General features: G+C 42.8%; 1 protein-coding gene across 1 annotated transcript in view; it reads right to left on the reverse strand.

Moving 5' to 3' along the window:
- Positions 1–4,235: 4,235 nt before the first annotated feature.
- LOC306912860 (phosphatidate phosphatase LPIN2-like) overlaps positions 4,236–21,838 on the reverse strand; it is a gene marked incomplete at its 3' end in the record, with an annotated part of 39,776 nt that continues 22,173 nt past the window's right edge. The window contains exons 17-21 of the mRNA XM_079489315.1: positions 8,102–8,188; positions 7,795–7,947; positions 6,259–6,373; positions 4,920–5,023; positions 4,236–4,380 (exon numbers count right to left, since the gene is read on the reverse strand). Coding sequence (XP_079345441.1) covers positions 4,236–4,380; positions 4,920–5,023; positions 6,259–6,373; positions 7,795–7,947; positions 8,102–8,188 — 604 coding nt within the window. The remainder of the gene's footprint in view (positions 4,381–4,919; positions 5,024–6,258; positions 6,374–7,794; positions 7,948–8,101; positions 8,189–21,838) is intronic.

The raw sequence follows: 21,838 nt of genomic DNA on the forward strand, positions 1-21,838 counted from the left end.
ATATTAAACAAAGCCTGTTGGTTGATTAAAGACTTTTGACCTGAGATCAGATTCTAAAAATGTCTTCTACATCCTGACAGTTTTCTGAAAAAGCTATGTTTCTATGTCAGTGGTTCTTCGATTTTTCAAAAATAGCAGACCTACAAGCTCGTAGCGCGCCACTCGGTGGCGCGCTATGAGCTTGTAGATCTGCTATTTTTCAATAGCTAAAGCATAACAATGCTAACACCAAAAGGGGTTCCCGCCCAAAATGGGTTAAAGACTTTCGCTTCTGCGTTTGACATGGAAGCTCAGCATTCCTATAAATAGGCACATCAACTCCATTCTACATATTTATATTTATACTGAAGCCTAATTTATACATAATTATACGTCAGTGTCGTTCACTGAAGATAATAGATTTTCAGTAATCGTACGATGAAGTAATTGGCCAAGAATTCAAGAAGACTTTTGTGTTTTGTTGACCATTCCGTTAAATGGGTTTGAGAGGTTGAACAATTGGTTTTGATTGCTCTTGATTTTTTTTTTTTTAAATGCTGGTTTGTGTTAGAGAAATAATAATGTTACGATTTGGATTGTTTATTACGTATTTATAATAAACATTCTAATTTGCATAATTATAATAATACATGTATAATACTCACCAAAAGGACTTTGTGAAGATTCACATACAGTACAGTACATCAGAAATATGGATGATTATGAAAAATTGTTGATAGGTGATCAGCAAAATGCAATCAAACAATGCAACTGGTGTTTTAAAAAACTGTATTGATTCTCCAAATCATCTTCCAAACATACTTCATGTAAATATAACAGCTTTTTTTTTAAACAATGTAATCACAATCATATGTACATAATATATTACTTTTTGAAGCAGCACAAAAAGGCATTTTAAGAATGAAATCAGTGTTAATTTCGTTGACTACCTTTTTTCACTGACAAAAACATAATAAGAACGAAATCAAAACTAAGCTATGAAACTATGACTAAAAATACTGTCAATTTCATCAATAAATAAAAACTAGACTAAAATGTTAGGGAGAGACTAGTGGAGAAGGGATCCAGTAGAACAAAAAAAAACAAGTCATTTTATGTTTGGTTGCGATCGGGTGTTGAAAATAGCAGAACTACAAGCTCACAATGCATCATGCTGTGACACGTGAGCTTATGCTGTAGATTGGCTATTTTCAGCATGCAAGTGTAAAATCAGCCATTACGACGCCATCACGGCCCGCCAGCATATAGTTATTTTAGTTTTTCATCTGTAGATTTAGTTTAGTCAACTAAAACTAGACCAAAACTAAAATGTTTCAGATGACTAGTGTGCTCTCTTCACACAAAGTATATCACTTTCATAGAAAGAAGGTGATTGAAGGGGGAGCGGTTTCTAAAAATGACAGACCCATCTCATAGCCAGTGAAGACTATAGCTTCAAAAAAGTAATTGTGCTTTCCATTGCGCCTATTGTGACAGAACAGCAGCGTGATCTATTTCAAGGGTTCCTAAACTCTTCAGGCCGCGGCCTCCCAAAATATATTTGAGGGCTCGCACTGCGAGGCATTGCAAGCTTGTAGATCGGCTATTTTCACAACGTTTTGCCTCTGTCTTCCGTAATATTTCCATCACATGGTCCATCCCTTGCCGTGGGGTGGTGGCTCGAGTGCCTCCGTGACCCAGAGAGCTATGCCAGCGGGTATAGCGCAAGCACCTGGTAGGGACACCCATGCTGGACAGATCAAATGGACCCAATTGGACCTACCTCGCCCGGAGGTTAAAGCGGTTGGCGTAGGGCCAACAAACAACCCTACCCATAAAAATAAATAAGTTACAGAAGCATCAACGTCAACGACAACTCGAAACCAACACTGGGAGCTGGGAGAGAAAGGGTTTCTACACAGAGCCCAAGCAAGTACATAATATTTGGCCAATTTGGTATTAAAAAAAGGTCCTAAAAGTCATTAAATTGTAACTTTAGAATTGTGCATATTATACCCAGTATACACTTATACTGTAATGTTGGTTTGTTTACTGTTAAGTGAGAAAACAGTGTTGCACATTAAGCTAAGATCCCCCCAAAATAAATTGGGGAACCGCCCAGGAGCTCTCAACCCCAACGCCCAGGAGCTCTCAACCCCAACGCCCAGGAGCTCTCAACCCCAACGCCCAGGAGCTCTCAACCCCAACGCCCAGGAGCTCTCAACCCCAACGCCCAGGAGCTCTCAGCCCCAACGCCCAGGAGCTCTCAACCCCAACGCCCAGGAGCTCTCAACCCCAACGCCCAGGAGCTCTCAACCCCAACGCCCAGGAGCTCTCAACCCCAACGCCCAGGAGCTCTCAACCCCAACGCCCAGGAGCTCTCAACCCCAACGCCCAGGAGCTCTCAACCCCAACGCCCAGGAGCTCTCAACCCCAAGTTTGGGAACCACTGATCTATTTTATAAAGTGCTTTCCTTTTTTCTGAATGTAAATTGCAGCCATACTATTTATTACTAATGAGCCAGCTCATATGATTTCACTCTTAACTGTAACTTCATTCAGTGTGTTATTTCCACTGAGATTATAATAGAACAAATCCTGCAATCATGGAGCAAACAATCCAAACTTCCATACATAAATGTCAATGATCATTTTTTGTATACTGTAATATAATGAAATGTCTATAGTATGGAAGGTACGCAAGGTCAGTCAAACAGTAGTCTCGCGTAGCCAAACAACTTCCACAATCTCTGAATGATACAGTATATAGAGTATGGAACTACAACCCCCGAAATCCGAGACAGGAGGAATCTGTCATCTGTTTGTCATTTCTGTTCACTTATATAGATATAAGTGAAAGTGTGCATATTTGCTCAGATGATTTTGATTTATATTCGGATAAATTTGCGCGACTGTAAAGACGAGGTGTCACATCCGCTTTATCGCTTGATCATTTTCAGAGCTTCCGGTCAATATAATTGCATACAATAGAAAGGCTGTTGCGTGGGTGTGTGTGTGTGTGTGTGTGTGTGTGTGTGTGCGTGTGCGTGCGTGCGTGCACAATGACAAAATACTGCAGTAAAGTGTTGTTGAGGCACAATCAGTGGTGCTACTGGGCCACCTTTGCAGAAGCTTCATAAAGCTTACTGTTGGAGCAGGTAATTGGGTGTACATCATGAAACCCACTATGGTTACAGTGCAAGAGAGGGGGTGCCCTGGGTGCCGCCATTGCTGAGGTGTAATCAGCACTGATTAGCTACATCTGGCCAACAGGGATGCCGTGCCCTGTTGGCCAGGTGTAGCTAATCAGTGCTGTTTGCGCCCAGGGCATCCCTCAGTTCAGGATCGACTCTCCTCTCAGGTTAAGGAGGTAATATGAGGATTTCTATAGATTATTAACATTACCACCACTATAATGGAATATTATATCTAAAATAATATCACACTATATACTTAAGGCCTACACATTTGACTTTGGTTAAATAAAAAAAAAAAAAAAAAAAGTAGGCAGTGTGAAATATTAAGGCAGTGCACTGCAAACATTACATAATACATACATAATAAAACTGTATACAAAAACCTATTACTGCAGACTTCAAGTGTTGAGATGATACTGGTGTGGTACCAATACCAAAAAGAGAGGAATCATAGTCGTCATGGACTACAGGACTAACAACTAGCAACATGACTGTAATGACACACTGCAGCCATTCTGCTCTTACATCATGTCATCCTTGTATGCAGTGGTGGAAGGTAACTAAGTACTAAGTACATTTACTTAATTACTTTTTATTTTTTATTGACTTTAGTATTTATACAATTACTTCTACTCCACTACATCTCGGGTTCCAAATATGTACTTTTACTCCACTACATCTATTTGAAATTTGTAGTTTCTAGTTACTTTGTAGATGATGATTATTATTACAAAACATACATTATACACTTTGAAAATAGCCGATCTACAAAGCTCACAATGCGTCGCGATGCGACAGCATTGTGAACTTGCAGATCTGCTATTTTCAAAAGATTTTCATACATTTGAAAACTTGAAATGGGACATTCTGCATAATGAGTAATAAGTCAATTTTTTAACTCACGTACATTTTGAATTCTGGACTTTTACTTGTAAGAGGGTATCTCTATATTGCAGTATTGATACTTTAGTAAAAAAAGAATCCACCACTGCATCGTTGTATGACATGTGAATGTGGTCAAGTAGCCTTACAGCTGATGATACAACACCAGAGCAATGTTCAGAGGAGCTCCTCCATAGACACCTGGGCGATGGGCTGCCTCCAGAAGCAGAAGGAGCTGAACTCTGGACAGCTGAAGGTGGCGCTCTGCTCCTTGCTCCGTAAAGGAAACACGTGATCCACCAGCTCACTCAGCCGACTGTACCTGCACAGGGTCAACGCAGAATATCATCTCTGTTTTTAAAAAAATAGCAAAAGTAGTAGATCTTCTAGCTCAAAACGCGGCGGGAACTTCCCGGGAAGTGGTTCTGCTACTTTTGATGGTTTTGTGGGACACTGTAGTTGTACAGTGTTTCCCAAACAGTGGGTCGGGACCCATGTTTGGGTCGCGGACCAAATTGTATGGGTCGCGGGAAAAGTTCTCCTTTTTTATTTTCTACATTTAAAAAATATATATTATTTCAAAATTATCTTTTATTATTCATTCAGGTATTTAATGAATAATATACAAAAAAATTATAATATCCATGAATAAATAAATAAACGTTTAAGAAACTATAGTGAAAAATAGCAGATCCACAAGCTCACAACACAAAGTGACGCATTGTGAGCTTGTAGATCTGCTATTTTCACTAGTTTATCTTATCTTATCTTATTTCTCTTTTGGTTCTTGTCTGGGAACTTTTACTTGAGAGAAGTTAACTCACAAAGACATTAAGCTACATTTGTCTGGACAATACTTACGATGTCTTATTGCCTTTGGTCTGTTCGAGGATGAGCTCTCCTTTGGGGTTCACTGTGAATATGCGACACACAGGCACACCCACTTGCTTGTAGGCAAACACATCCTTAGAAACAAACAAAAAGGTTACAGAATTATTTCTGTGTACTATTGGTTTGAATTACATTTACTAGAAGAAGGTAAAACATCCGCACACTGGTTTTAAGCTCCCAAAACTTATTTTATTTAATGGTGCGACGTTTCGACGGCTCGATGAATCGAGCGGATGAAGACCTATAAGGTGGTAGGTCGTGATTTTGGGAGGGTCCCCAGTTGAAGTGACAATTTTAGGACTTTTAAGACCTTTTTTATACCTCAAAGAAAATAAAAAGATTTTTCTGCATCAGAAGTAGGCTAGCCGACGGCCTGGGCCGTAGCTCAGCGGTCCAGGCACCTTGGCCGGTAGCCCGAGTCTGGCAGTGTGCCACGGGCTCGACTCGACTACTGTCTGTCCCTCTATAAAAAATATAAAAATAAAGGCGAAAGCCGCAAAAAAAAAGTAGGCTAGTCGACAAACTATACTATAAAAAACGGTCAAACATTGGCCAAATTGTCAAGGCGCCTCATAATAATAAAAACATTGCATGGATGCACCGGACGTATCCTCAGTGATGTATCCCAAGGTCATCAGGGTTTTGGGTCTGACAACATCATACCCCTCAATCAGGTGACCCAGCCGGGGTGATCAAGTCCCGAATTACTGTACGTCCCAGTAGCTACCCTGGATCAGTTCCATTAGGGAAAGACCAAGGCCACACAATCCGTTGCTCCGGAACTACTCTGCCAAGACTGGGAGAACCAGATTCTGGGGCGTGGAAGGACTAGGCTCTGTGGGTTGACTCCTGTCCGGGCCCCTCCTATGTCTCACCAGGTCCACTCCTGCTCTCACCAGGCCCAGGACCTGTGCGTTGCACCCATATGCACCAGACTCCCAGCACCAGGCACTTCATTCAGGAGTGGTGGATTATAATGGCCCTCCTAAAGGCCTCACCAAGGGTTTGGCCTTTTGGCCTTTAGGCTGGGGCGCTAACCTCATAACGCCTTGTGAGCTTTTAGATTGGCTATTTTCACTATATTTATCTGTGACATTCCAGGCTGGGGGGGGATCCCCAGTTCAAATATGATTATTTCGGGTGGTCACAGCCTGAAAAGGTTGAGAACCGCTGGCTATTGACCGTTCCCACCAAGGACCATGAATATCTGCCCATCTCAGGTTACTTTGATACCCTGCTGTGTACGACGTCATGACGTCACGTATGGCTGCAGGCAAGCCAGGGAATAATAATCCTAAATCGTACTCACGTTCTCTCTGTTCCCGAAGGCTGCGTAGAACGGATGTGCGTTCGGCTGGAAGAGGTTCCTGATGTCTGTGAGACACTCGATCTTGAACTTCTCCGGCTTTTTTTCGATGACCTCCCTTAAAACAGAGAAACACAAAGAATTGGAGACTTGACATCTGACCTGCTTATTTATTTCTCAACGCTTGTCCTCACTTCAACCTGAATTAAATAGGGAAAACCACTCATTTTCAGTGACATCACAAACATGTACTTTGCAAGCCAAAGAGTACATTTTTGTGATGTCACTGATCACATGACCCCAAGTTCTAGACCTCCAGTTCTAGGCTAAATAGAAGGGGGGGACTTTTTCTTTATTATTTCCACACAACAACTATAATGTGCCGTATATTAATGACATAGTTCAATGTTGAAAATGAGTGGTTTTCCCCTTTAACAACGAAGTTGACCCAGTCCAGCTACAGGCCTGGTAATGACTGAATCCTTGTTGCACATAATCTTAATTCATGTTACAGTATTGTTATCCCAGGTTAACATAGGGCAGCAGCTTAAAATCTGTCCAAAGTGATGATGTGATGATCCCCACCAGACTTTTATATAATAATAAATGCAGTGCATTTGCTAATACTAGGTCTAGTATTCTAGACTGCAGAACATTTCATCTTGTTTTGTTTTTGTTGTGATTGATTTGCTCAGTTTTCTTTTTCTTTTCTTTGTAAAGGGCGGGGGCAGCATAATAATTCAAGACTACAAATTCGCATGAGAGCTCAAAGGGCAATTAACTTTGATGATTTCGCACCCAAACCCTATTTTAATGAAGTTGAGGACATAATAGATGTTGAGTGTGTGTGTTTTGTGTTTTTCTTTCTGTCAGACAAAAACCCCAAACACACTCCAACATCACGTGTATTAGTCCTCAACTTCTCAGAGCACTACATTTCGATTGAAAGAAAACCATCAACCCGAAGAATTGCTGCTGTACTCTGATCAGTAAAAACAGAGAGCATTAACTATGGCTATTGAGTGAGAAGTGACAAGTGGCCTTATAAATAACACCACGCATACAGTTTATCATTGCCGTCTGGCAGAAACGTCTTATCTCCATATTCTAACTTTTTGTGTTTTTTCAAAAATGAACGCCCTAAAAGCATCACACTTTTGCTACTTGACTGGCCATCATGGACAATCCCTCTCATGCCCTGCACGACACTGTGGCAGGGCACAAAAGATCCTTTAGCAACAGACGGTTACACCCAAGATGCAAGAAGGAGCACTATAGGAGATATTTTCTCCCTGCAGCAATAAGACTGTACAACTCCTCATCAGGCTGATTTGGATGGGGGATGTGGGATGCAAAAGTAATCTGACTCTTTAGTAGTGTTTATAATGTGTTCTGCTGTAACACCTTAATTCCCTACCTAGAATTTGAATCCAGAAACAGTTTTGAACCCGACAGAGACGATATGCATCTCTGAACAGATGTCTTGGATGAGTATTAGTAATGACACAGACGAGCAACGAAGCATGAAGCAGGCTTTACCTGTGGAAGGCAGAGAAAAGGCTGCTCGGGGACAACATGAGAGGTCCTTGTGGCAGGAGTGTTCCTCGGTCATTCACCCAGTGGAGATAGCCTCTGGTCATGTCAGCCATGCCAATGGCTCGGGCCGAACAGTAGAGGAATTTGTAACCATTCCTGCAGTTGTCAAAGAAGATGCAGCGATGAATACAAATAAGCAGTTAATGGCTAAGACTCCATTTATTTTCTCTCATGATTATGACATCAAACCATATAGCCAGCCAGTTATTACGAACAAAAAAATATGCTTTTTTTTTGCAGTGAGACTTACTCGTGCACCGAGTGGTAGAGTTTAGCGATGCCTTGATGAGTCCAGTCCTTGCCAAGCTGGGGTAGAATCTGACCAAACACATCAGATCTTTGGGAGAAAAAAAGAGGAACGGTTATAGATTTGCAATTGCAAGTTAATGCCACTGTACGATGGATTTGTTTTTACGCCCGAATACTCCGTCCAGGACAGGATTCAGGACAGGAGACTTGGCTCAGATCTGAACCCATTTCGTTTGGCGTTAGAAACCCGCTTTGAAAAAAAGACAAAAATCACTCCAAGACCATGGGCTATAGCCCATCGTCTCGAAGTCATTTTCGTCTTTTTTTCAAATCCTCAAAAATGATGCAAAACGGCATGCTATAGTATGCCGTTCGAGACCATGGGCTATAGCCCATCGTCTCGGAGTGATTTTCGTCTTTTTTTCAAATCCTCAAAAATGATGAAAAACGGCATGCTATAGTATGCCGTCCGATATGGGCTATAGCCCATGGTCATAAATGATGAAAAACAAGGATAAAAAAAAAAAAAAAAAAAATGACTCCGAGACGATGGGCTATAGCCTATGGTCTCGGAGTGATTTTCATCTTTTTTTTAAATCCCCAAAAATGATGGAAAACGGCATGCTATTGTATGCCGTTCGAGACCATGGGCTATAGCCCATCGTCTCGGAGTGATTTTCGTCTTTTTTTCAAATCCTCGTTTTCGTCTTTTTTTCAAATCCTCAAAAATGATGAACAACGGCATGCTAAAACTATGAAATATTTCAAAGATTCCTTTTCAGGCAAACATGTCCACTGTAAGATGAACCTAAATAGGTTTGAATGGGGTTTCTAGGTGTAAGTATGTAGGACTAGTAGCATGCCAAAGTTTGTGCTATTGCCATTGAGAATGCATTGGGCGTTTAAGTTAAATAACTCAGAAACTACAAAACATTTCAAAGTAAAAAGTTCCAGCATGTGTCTCCACAGTAAGCTGAATTTGAAACAGTGTGAATGCAGTTTCTAGGTGAAAGTGCTTTTTTGACGTGCCAATATCTGCCATTGAGCCCCATTGTAGATTTCTCAAATTTGAAAGCACTATATTTCTAAAACTATGAAACATTTCAAAGATTCCTTTTCAGGCAAACATGTCCACCGTAAGATGAACCTAAGTAGGTTTGAATGGGGTTTCTAGGTGTAAGTATGTAGGACTAGTAGCGTGACGACGAGTATAATAAACTGGAAGAAAAGTAACGAGTGTGTGTTCTGGTCCTGTTGATTGAGCTCAGCTCAATCAACAGGACCAGAACACACCTGGGCTGGCTGCCAGGATCACATCCACCAATGGGGAGGCTGTCTGTGTCCTGTCATGGTTTCTCCTCTGTATTATCTGATTAACATCCACGATAACACTTAAAAGCACTAAAGACACCTTTGATGCACAGCACCATTCAAATGCTCTGTACATGATCCCAAGGCCCCATTTGAAAAGTGACACCAAGAAGAACAACTTGCAACCTAAAAATCACTGAGCGCTCAGTGGCACCCTTGTTAAGATGACGTCCATGTGAGCCAGAGGTTGTGAGTTCAAATCCAGCTGAGTTCCTCCTACTTTCACTCTGCAGCATGTTTTGGAGAATAACACCCAGAAGAGAACTGGAAAGAGATGGAAAGCTGAGGAGGTTCTCAGAGAGCATGGTGGCACTCTGTGATAAGCTGCTGTCTATGTAAGCCACAGGTCATGGGTTCAAGTTCAGCCCATGGCCTCAGACGGCATACTATAGCATGCCATTTTTCATCATTTTTGAGGATTTGAAAAAAAGACAAAAATCACTACAAAAGACCATGGGCTATAGCCCATCGTCTCGGAGTGATTTTCGTATTTTTTTCAAATCCTCAAAAATGATGGAAAACGGCATGCTATAGTATGCCGTCCGATATGGGCTATAGCCCATTTTCATAAATGATGAAAAACAAGGATTTGAAAAAAAGACGAAAATGACTCCGAGACGATGGGCTATAGCCCATGGTCTCGGAGTGATTTTCGTATTTTTTTCAAATCCTCAAAAATGATGAACAACAGCATGCTAAAAGGTTAGGGGACCTTAGTATAATTGCTTTATTTGAATCTGAATCCAACATATAAAAAACATATTTGTGATTTTTGTTCGTTTAATTTGATTCCAGCAAACAGAAATTTGCTAGTTTTTCCTTTTTTTGTTCAGAATTGAAAAATGGGAAAACGTAACCGAAAAATCACAAAAATGGTGGTGCCTTAGTATAATTCTGTTTGAGTCCAGCAAATAGACATTTTCTATTTTTTCCTTTTTTTGTTCAGAATTGAAAAATGGGAAAACGCTAAACGAAAAATCACAAACTGGTCAAGGGACCTTAGTATAAGTATATTTGTTCAATTTAATCCAGCAAAAAGAAATTTGCTATTTTTTTCTTTTTTTTGTTCAGAATTGAAAAATGGGAAAACACTAACCGAAAAATCACAAAAATGGTGGTGCCTTAGTATAATTCTGTTTGAGTCCAGCAAACAGAAATTTGCTATTTTTTTCCTTTTTTTGTTCAGAATTGAAAAATGTGAAAACTCAAAGCCAAAACCCAGCTTTTAAAAGCTGCGTCAAAGTTGAGTTTTCAGGAGAAAAAAAGCACGCAAAAAAAAGCTGTTCATTCCAAGCTTCAAAACGAAAAAGCTGGTATACATAGAGATAACATGGGAGCACGAAGCAAGAAGCTGCTTCTAGCTTCCTTGGTGTTAACGCGGCTGATTATGCCTTTGTTTTTTTTGCACTACTGATTGTTACCCGTTTCCTTTCTTGTCAGTTAAAATCATCATTCATCATCACTTCCATCTTGTCCATCACCTAACCCTAACCCTAGTTGTCTGGTACCAGATTGGTTACCATATGGTACCAGAACAAAACAAACAAAAAAGCAGTGTGAATTGTCTGGAACCAGTGGCGCAGTCTGTTAGAACGCTGCCACATGATCGGGAGATGGTGAGTTCAAACCCCACTCAAGTCTTTACTTTCAAGACCGATTTCAGAAGAAGAAAACAACAAAAAAGCAGTGTGAATTGTCTGGAACCAGTGGCGAAGTGTTAGAACACTCCCACATGATCGGGAGATGGTGAGTTCAAACCCCATTCAAGTCTTTACCTTCAAGACCGTTTTCAGAAGAAGAAAACCAACAAAAAAGCAGTATGAATTGTCTGGTACCAGTGGCGCAGTGTGTTAGACCGCTCCCACATGATCGGGAGATGGTGAGTTCAAACCCCACTCAAGTCTTTACTTTCAAGACCGATTTCAGAAGAAGAAAACCAACAAAAAAGCATTGGGAATTGTCTGGACCCAGTGGAGCAGTGTGTTAGGACGCTGCCACATGATCGGGAGATGGTCAGTTCAAACCCCACTCAAGTCTTTACTTTCAAGACCGATTTCAGAAGAAGAAAACCAACGACCTATCAACCAACACATTCAAAGGCATATCAATCCCATTAATCCATTTTCTTATCAAGTTGAAGGCATCCTGAATTTTGTTGAGGGTGGGTTGGGTGTTTCACGGTTTCTCATCAACTCCATGTTAAATCACCCAATTACCCCCCAACGGACACTAGCCCTAACCCTAACCCTAACCCTAACCCCAACCCTAGTTGTCTGGTACCAGATTGGTTACCAGATGGTACCAGAACAAAACAAACAAAAAAGCAATGTGGATTGTCTGGAACCAGTGGCTCAGTGTGTTAGGACGCTGCCACATGATCGGGAGATGGTAAGTTCAAACCCCACTCAAGTCTTTACTTTCAAGACCGATTTCAGGAGAAGAAAACAAACAAAAAAGCAGTGTGAATTGTCTGGACCCAGTGGGACAGTGTGTTAGGATGCTGCCACATGATCGGGAGATGGTGAGTTCAAACCTTACTCAAGTCTTTACTTTCAAGACCGATTTCAGAAGAAGAAAACCAACGACCTATCAACCAACACATTCAAAGGCATATCAATCCCATTAATCCATTTTCTTATCAAGTTGAAGGCATCCCGAATTTTGTTGAGGGTGGGTTGGGTGTTTCACGGTTTCTCATCAACTCCATGTTAAATCACCCAATTACCCCCCAACGGACACTAGCCCTAACCCTAACCCTAACCCTAACCCTAACCCCAACCCTAGTTGTCTGGTACCAATTGGTTACCAGATGGTACCAGAACAAAACAAACAAAAAAGCAATGTGGATTGTCTGGAACCAGTGGCTCAGTGTGTTAGGACGCTGCCACATAATCGGGAGATGGTGAGTTCAAACCCCACTCAAGTCTTTACTTTCAAGACCGATTTCAGAAGAAGAAAAGCAACAAAAAAGCAGTGTGAATTGTCTGGAACCAGTGGCGAAGTGTTAGAACACTCCCACATGATCGGGAGATGGTGAGTTCAAACCCCATTCAAGTCTTTACCTTCAAGACCGTTTTCAGAAGAAGAAAACCAACAAAAAAGCAGTATGAATTGTCTGGTACCAGTGGCGCAGTGTGTTAGACCGCTCCCACATGATCGGGAGATGGTGAGTTCAAACCCCACTCAAGTCTTTACTTTCAAGACCGATTTCAGAAGAAGAAAACCAACAAAAAAGCATTGGGAATTGTCTGGACCCAGTGGAGCAGTGTGTTAGGACGCTGCCACATGATCGGGAGATGGTCAGTTCAAACCCCACTCAAGTCTTTACTTTCAAGACCGATTTCAGAAGAAGAAAACCAACGACCTATCAACCAACACATTCAAAGGCATATCAATCCCATTAATCCATTTTCTTATCAAGTTGAAGGCATCCTGAATTTTGTTGAGGGTGGGTTGGGTGTTTCACGGTTTCTCATCAACTCCATGTTAAATCACCCAATTACCCCCCAACGGACACTAGCCCTAACCCTAACCCTAACCCTAACCCTAACCCTAACCCTAACCCTAACCCCAACCCTAGTTGTCTGGTACCAGATTGGTTACCAGATGGTACCAGAACAAAACAAACAAAAAAGCAATGTGGATTGTCTGGAACCAGTGGCTCAGTGTGTTAGGACGCTGCCACATGATCGGGAGATGGTGAGTTCAAACCCCACTCAAGTCTTTACTTTCAAGACCGATTTCAGGAGAAGAAAACAAACAAAAAAGCAGTGTGAATTGTCTGGACCCAGTGGGACAGTGTGTTAGGATGCTGCCACATGATCGGGAGATGGTGAGTTCAAACCTTACTCAAGTCTTTACTTTCAAGACCGATTTCAGAAGAAGAAAACCAACGACCTATCAACCAACACATTCAAAGGCATATCAATCCCATTAATCCATTTTCTTATCAAGTTGAAGGCATCCCGAATTTTGTTGATGGTGGGTTGGGTGTTTCACGGTTTCTCATCAACTCCATGTTAAATCACCCAATTACCCCCCAACGGACACTAGCCCTAACCCTAACCCTAACCCTAACCCTAACCCTAACCCTAGTTGTCTGGTACCAATTGGTTACCAGATGGTACCAGAACAAAACAAACAAAAAAGCAATGTGGATTGTCTGGAACCAGTGGCTCAGTGTGTTAGGACGCTGCCACATAATCGGGAGATGGTGAGTTCAAACCCCACTCAAGTCTTTACTTTCAAGACCGATTTCAGAAGAAGAAAACAAACAAAAAAGCAGTGTGAATTGTCTGGACCCAGTGGGACAGTGTGTTAGGATGCTGCCACATGATCGGGAGATGGTGAGTTCAAACCTTACTCAAGTCTTTACTTTCAAGACCGATTTCAGAAGAAGAAAACCAACAAAAAATCAGTGTGAATTGTCTGGACCCAATGGCTCAGTGTGTTAGGACGCTGCCACATGATCGGGAGATGGTGAGTTCAAACCCCACCCAAGTCTTTACTTTCATGACCGATTTCAGAAGAAGAAAACAAACAAAAAAGCTGTGTGAATTGTCTGGACCCAGTGGGACAGTGTGTTAGGACGCTGCCACATGATCGGGAGATGGTGAGTTCAAACCCCACTCAAGTTCAAACCAAAAAATAAAGGTCCAGGGTGCAATCCCACCCAAGTCTTTACTGTGACACTTTGCTTTCCACACTGACATCAAGTAGCACAGAAAAGCTGTGTTGTAGTAACCTGCAGTTAGCTCAGTGTGATGAGAGGCTGTCCTTGGGAGCCACAGGTCCAGTGTTCAAATCCCACATTAGTCATAACTCTGACACTTTGCTTTGCACACTGATTTCCAGAAGGACAACTTTAAAGTAGCCCAGAAATTCACCATTATTGTGTGCCGGTAAGTGGCCCAACGGATAAGTCAGATGATATCCGTAGTATACCTAGTAGAAGTGTGCCGGTTCAAACCCGACATACTCCTAGTAGGCGGTGATGGTTCAAATCACCGACACCTAGAGTAGGTGTGGCCCAGTGGATAAATCAGATGATATCTGTAGACTACCTAGTAGAAGTATGCCGGCCGACATACTCCTAGTAGGATGGTGCTAGTTCAAATCACCAACACCTACAGTAGGTAGTAGTGTGTGCAGTTAAGTGGCCTGGTGGATAAATCAGATAATATCCATAGAATACCTAGTAGAAGTCTGCCAGTTCAAACCCGACATAGGATGGTGCTGGTTCAAATCACCATCACCTAGAGTAGGTAGGACCGTGTGCCGTTAATTGGCCCGGTGGATAAATCAGATAATATCTGTAGAATACCTAGTGGGATGGTGCTGATTCAAATCACCATCACCTAGAGTAGTTAGGACCGTGTGCCGTTAATTGGCCCGGTGGATAAATCAGATAATATCCGTAGAATACCTAGTAGGATGGTGCTGGTTCAAATCACCATCACCTAGAGTAGGTAGGGGGTCAGGTAAGAGTATGTAGGGGCAGAGTAGGTTGAGGTGTAGATAGGGGGAGAGTAGGCGAGGGTTGGTCAGTTAGGGGGAGGAGTAGGTGAGGGGGGTCAGGTAGGGGGCGATTAGGCGAGGGGGAGGGCCAGGCAGGGGGAGAGTAGGTGAGGGGGGTCAGGTAGGGGGAGATTAGGCGAGGGGGGGGCAGGCGAGGTGGAGAGTAGGTGAGGGGGGGGCCAGGCACGGGTAGAGTAGGCGAGGGAGGCCAGGCAGGGGGAGAGTAGGTGAGGAGGGAGGCCAGGCAGGGGGAGAGTAGGAGAGGGGGGAGGCCAGGCAGGGGGAGGCCAGGCAGGGGGAGAGTAGGAGAGGGGGGAGGCCAGGCATGGGGAGGCCAGGCAGGGGGAGAGTAGGAGAGGAGGGAGGCCAGGCAGGGGGAGAGTAGGAGAGGAGGGAGGCCAGGCAGGGGTGGAGTAGGAGACGGGGGAGGCCAGGCAGGGGTAGAGTAGGCAGTGTTGTTATGCCTATTTATTTTTTTATAATTTTCTAAATAAATATATATATATATATATATTTTTATATAAAAACAAAGAAATTATTTTAAAAAATCAGGAAGACCGCCCCCTGCCTGGCCTCCCCCCTCTCCTACTCTCCCCCTGCCTGGCCTCCCCCCTCTCCCCCTGCCTGGCCTACCCCCTCGCCTACTCTCACCCTGCCTGGCCTCCCCCCTCTCCTACTCTCCCCCTGCCTGGCCTCCCCCCTCTCCTACTCTCCCCCTGCCTGGCCTCCCCCCTCGCCTACTCTCCCCCTGCCTGGCCCCCCCCTCGCCTACTCTCCACCTCACCTGCCCCCCCCCTCGCCTACTCTCCCCCTGCCTGGCCCCCCCCCTCGCCAACTCTCCACCTCGCCTGCCCCCCCCCCCTTGCCTAATCTCCCCCTAACCTGACCCCCCTCGCCTACTCTCCCCCTGCCTGGCCCCCCCCCTCGCCTACTCTCCACCTCGCCTGCCCCCCCCCTCGCCTAATCGCCCCCTACCTGAACCCCCTCACCTACTCCTTCCCCTAACTGACCAACCTGAACCCCCTCACCTACTCCTTCCCCTAACTGACCAACCCTCACCTACTCTCCCCCTATCTACACCTCAACCTACTCTGCCCCTACATACTCTTACCTGACCCCCTACCTACTCTAGGTGATGGTGATTTGAACCAGCACCATCCTACTAGGTATTCTACGGATATTATCTGATTTATCCACCGGGCCAATTAACGGCACACGGTCCTACCTACTCTAGGTGATGGTGATTTGAACCAGCACCATCCTATGTCGGGTTTGAACTGGCAGACTTCTACTAGGTATTCTATGGATATCATCTGATTTATCCACCAGGCCACTCAACTGCACACACTCTTACCTACTGTAGGTGTTGGTGATTCAAACTAGCACCATCCTACTAGGAGTATGTCGGCCGGCATACTTCTACTAGGTAGTCTACAGATATCATCTGATTTATCCACTGGGCCACTCCTACTCTAGGTGTCGGTGATTTGAACCATCACCGCCTACTAGGAGTATGTCGGGTTTGAACCGGCACACTTCTACTAGGTATTCTACGGATATCATCTGATTCATCCACTGGGCCACTCCTACTCTAGGTGTCGGTAATTTGAACCATCACCGCCTACTAGGAGTATGTCGGGTTTGAACCGGCACACTTCTACTAGGTATACTACGGATATCATCTGACTTATCCGCTGGGCCACTTACCGGCACACAATCATGGTGAATTTCTGGGCTGCTTTAAAGTTGTCCTTCTGGAAATCAGTGTGCAAAGCAAAGTGTCACAGTTATGCCTAATGTGGGATTTGAACCCTGGACCTGTGGCTCCCAAGGACAGGCTCTCATCACACTGAGCTAACTGATGGTTCCTACAACACAGCTTTTCTGTGCTACTTGATGTCAGTGTGGAAAGCAAAGTGTCACAGTAAAGACTGTGGTGGGATTGCACCCTGGACCTTTATTTTTTTGTTTGAACTTGAGTGGGATTTGAACCCACCATCTCCTGATCATGTGGCAACGTCCTAACACACTGAGCCACTGGGTCCAGACAATTCACTCTGTTTTCTTGTTGGTTTTCTTCTTCTGAAATCGGTCTTGAAAGTAAAGACTTGACTGGGACTTGAACTCACCATCTCTCGATCATGTGGCAACGTCCTAACACACTGCACCACTGGGTCCAGACAATTCACACTGCTTTTTTGTTGTTTTTCTTCTTCTGAAATCGGTCTTGAAAGTAAAGACTTGAGTGGGGTTTGAACTCACCATCTCCCGATCATGTGGCAACGTCCTAACACACTGCGCCACTGGTTCCAGACAATTCAACTGCTTTTTTGTTGGTTTTCTTCTTCTGATATCGGTCTTGAAAGTAAAGACTTCAGTGGGGTTTGAACTCACCATCTCCCGATCATGTGGCAGCGTGCTAACACACTGCGCCACTGGGTCCAGACAATTCACACTGCTTTCTTGTTGGTTTTCTTCTTCTGAAATCGGTCTTGAAAGTAAAGACTTGAGTGGGGTTTGAACTCACCATCTCCCGATCATGTGGCAGCGTCCTAAAACACTGCGCCACTGGTTCCAGACAATTCAACTGCTTTTTTGTTGGTTTTCTTCTTCTGAAATCGGTCTTGAAAGTAAAGACTTGAGGGGGTTTGAACTCACCATCTTCCGATCATGTGGCAGCGTTTTAACACACTGCGCCACTGGTTCCAGACAATTCACACTGCTTTTTTGTTTGTTTTGTTCTGGTACCATATGGTAACCAATCTGGTACCAGACAACTAGGGTTAGGGTTAGGGTTAGGGCTAGTGTCCGTTGGAGGGTAATTGGGTGATTTAACATGGAGTTGATGAGAAACCGTGAAACACCCAACCCACCCTCAACAAAATCCGGGATGCCTTCAACCTGATAAGAAAACAGATTAATGGGATTGATATGCCTTTGAATGTGTTGGTTGATAGGTTGTTGGTTTTCTTCTTCTGAAATCGGTCTTGAAAGTAAAGACTTGAGTGGGGTTTGAACTCACCATCTCCGGATCATGTGGCAACGTCCTAACACACAGCGCCATTGGTTCCAGACAATTTAACTGCTTTTTTGTTGGTTTTCTTCTTCTGAAATCGGTCTTGAAAGTAAAGACTTGAGTGGGGTTTGAACTCACCATCTCCCGATCATGTGGGAGTGTTCTAACACTGCGCCACTGGTTCCAGACAATTCACACTGCTTTTCTTCTTCTGAAATCGGTCTTGAAAGTAAAGACTTGAGGGGGTTTGAACTCACCATCTTCCGATCATGTGGCAGCGTTCTAACACACTGCGCCACTGGTTCCAGACAATTCTTACTGCTTTTTTGTTTGTTTTGTTCTGGTACCATATGGTAACCAATCTGGTACCAGACAACTAGGGTTAGGGTTAGGGTTAGGGTTAGCTGATGGACAAGATGGAAGTGATGATGAATGATGATTTTAACTGACAAGAAAGGAAACGGGTAACAATCAGTAGTGCAAAAAACCAAAGGCATAATCAGACTTAAGCCGCGTTAACACCAAGGAAGCTAGAAGCAGCTTCTTGCTTCGTGCTCCCATGTTATCTCTATGTATACCAGCTTTTTCGTTTTGAAGCTTGGAATGAACAGCTTTTTTTGCGTGCTTTTTTTCTCCTGAAAACTCAACTTTGACGCAGCTTTTAAAAGCTGGGTTTTGGCTTCGAGTTTTCAAATTTTTCAATTCTGAACAAAAAAAAGGAAAAAAATAGCAAATTTCTGTTTGCTGGACTCAAACAGAATTATACTAAGGCACCACCATTTTTGTGATTTTTTGGTTTTCCCATTTTTCAATTCTGAACAAAAAAAGGAAAATCACGAAAAAACGACATACTATAGTCCATGGTTTCGGACGGCATACTATATAGCATGTCGTTTTTCGTGATTTTGGAGGATTTGAAAAAAGATGAAAATCATGAAAAAACGACATACTATAGTCCATGGTTTCGGACGGCATACTATAGCATGTCGTTTTTTGTGATTTTGGAGGATTTGAAAAAAAGATGAAAATCACGAAAAAACGGCATACTATAGTCCATGGTTTCGGACGGCATACTATAGCATGTCATTTTTCGTGATTTTGGAGGATTTGAAAAAAAGATGAAAATCACAAAAAAGCAACATACTATAGTTCATGGTTTTGGACGGCATACTATAGCATGTCGTTTTTTCATGATTTTTTTTTTAAAATCCTCCAAAATCATGAAAAACGACAGACTATAGTATGTCTTCCGAAACCATGATCTATAGCATGTCATTTTTTCATGATTTTCGTTTTATTTTAAATCCTCCAAAACGAAAAAGTGTGACGAAAAAGCATGACGGAAAAGTGTGACGGAAAAGCGTGACATAGTCTGCCATTGAGCCCCATTATAATTTTCTCAAATTTGAAAGCACTATATTTCTAAATCTATGAAACATTTCCTTTTCAGGCAAACATGTCCACCGTAAGATGAACCTAAATGGGTCCGAATGGGGTTTCTAGATGTAAGTATGTAGGACTAGTAGCATGCCAAAGTTTGTGCTATTGCCATTTAGAATGCATTGGGCGTTTAAGTTAAATAACTCAGAAACTACAAAACATTTCAAAGTAAAAAGTTCCAGCATGTGTCTTTTCCAACAGGTCCTTTTCTTTACCAACTTCACCATCACTACCTTATAGCCTGAGTGAGAGTGAGACTTCCGGGGGCTTTTTAAGGGACCAAGAAGTCACGAAGTGAGTTTGGTCACTTATTGTTTTTGTGGGGTTTTTTCTTTTTCTTCTTCTTCTTCTTCTTCTTCTCCTTCCGCCAAAAATAGCAGTTCTGGCTGAACCGTGCAGTCGGTTTTTGCGAAACGTAATCTGGTAGAGGGCCATGCCAAATGGTGACTATGCGAAGCCCATGACGATTGGCAAAATGGTGGCGCTATAGCACTTATTTGAAAATGCAAACTTTGAACGTGCATAGCTCATGAACTGTTTGACCGTTGGCAATGACACTTTGATACACATAGTGTCTCCTCATGCCAAACAACTTTCGTGTTCTGATTTTTGACCTCTGACCTTTAGATCACCCGCCATTTTGAATAATATGAAAAACAGTTAAAATGTATCTCCTCCCAGGATATTGTGTTCTGACTTTTGACCTCTGACCTTTAGATCACCCGCCATTTTGAATAATATGAAAAACAGTTAAAATGTATCTCCTCCCAGGATATTTGATCAAAATGCACAAAAACATCTACACGTGAACTTTGGACCTATACGGACAATAAATCGTAGTGCATTTGTTTAAAGTGAAACAATTTAGTTTTTATGAGCCAATGAAAATTGCTGGTTTGTGAAAATTCTTCTTCTGCCACCCACTAATACATACATGCAACCAGGGCTCGACAGTGCGACTAGGTACTCGCATTTGCGAGTTAAAATATCACTGTGCGAGTTGTAAAATTCACTTTGTAGCACCGGTGCGACTACAGAATTTGACCATTCAAAGACAAGGCTCTACAGCAAGTGCACATTCTATAGTCGCGGTTCTATACCTACATTTATATTTCTATAGTACGGCGGTGTCGTTCGCCAAAAAGAGCAGATCTACAAGCTAACAACGTGTCGAGGCTCAATGCGGCGTTCATTTGAAGATCTGTCCCTTTTTCTCCCACCGCCCGCCCCTCCATGTGTTGCTTCTCTTCCCTGTCAGCAGCGGAGCGAAGTCAGCGAACGCAGCAGGATAGCATGATAGCACAGAAGGAGTTGCTTGGACCCCGACACGTTGAATACTAAAGTTATTTGGAAAGTTTAATGTTCAAACATCACTTGATATAACTTTTAACCAAACGTGGGTGAAACAGCGTGCGGCCGTGCACGCAAAGAGTGCACGTGTGCACGGATTCTACCAAAACAACCCTCGCTCAGCACCTCGCTTACAAAAGCCTGTGTGCAGCGCAAATGATAATACGAATGACCGTCCGACTTGGCTGGATACATATTAGTCAGTAGCCTGCATAACGAGCGACGGCAAAAAGGCAAATATCCCCCCACCACCTCCTTCCACCACGCCGAGGTGTATAGCCTATGTACGATGGTCTGAACTGAAGCAGTCAAAGCCAAGGAGAATGTTACAATAATAATTCACCATCGAGTAGCCTGCGCCCTGCACCAAATCTCACACGATAGAACAGCAGGATAAAAACGGATAGAAAGTATGTCTGTCCATCCATCCATACATGAGCAACATACAATGAATTGATTATCCATCTATCTATCTATCCATCTATACCTCTATCTATTTGCATAACAAACTAATAGTCTATCAGCATCAAAACAAATTGATTATATAGATTATATAAAAACAAACAAATCCAGATGAATATCAATATTGTGATCATTTCTGAAAGATATTGTGATACAATATTTTTTCATATTGCCCGCCCCCTACCTCATATCACTGTATTAAAGAAAAATCACACCTGTGTGAAGTGAGGGGCGCTCTTATCATCATACATCATCATGAATCATCTCATACTGGCCAATCAGAATGCCTGTTGATTGGTTAGCTGATTTTCTCGTTTACATATGACATACATTGTCCTTTCAATGTCAATGGCGTTTAATGTTTTGATGTTTAATTTACGTCATATTTAGCGGAATTTTGACCTAATTTCTCCGTTCATTGTCAATGGCAAATATTGAGACGTGTGGGGACTAAAGCTGTATATAGGAGGGGCTAGCGCCCCTCAAAAACACATTATTTGATAACTTTTCATCATGCTCCTAAAATAATTTGTGTGCTACTAGATTTTTTAACTTAGTCGCACACGTGCTACTTGGGAAAAT

This window comes from Electrona antarctica (genome assembly GCF_951216825.1).
Source record: "Electrona antarctica genome assembly, chromosome: 20".
In the NCBI taxonomy this organism is placed as follows: Eukaryota; Metazoa; Chordata; class Actinopteri; order Myctophiformes; family Myctophidae; genus Electrona; species Electrona antarctica.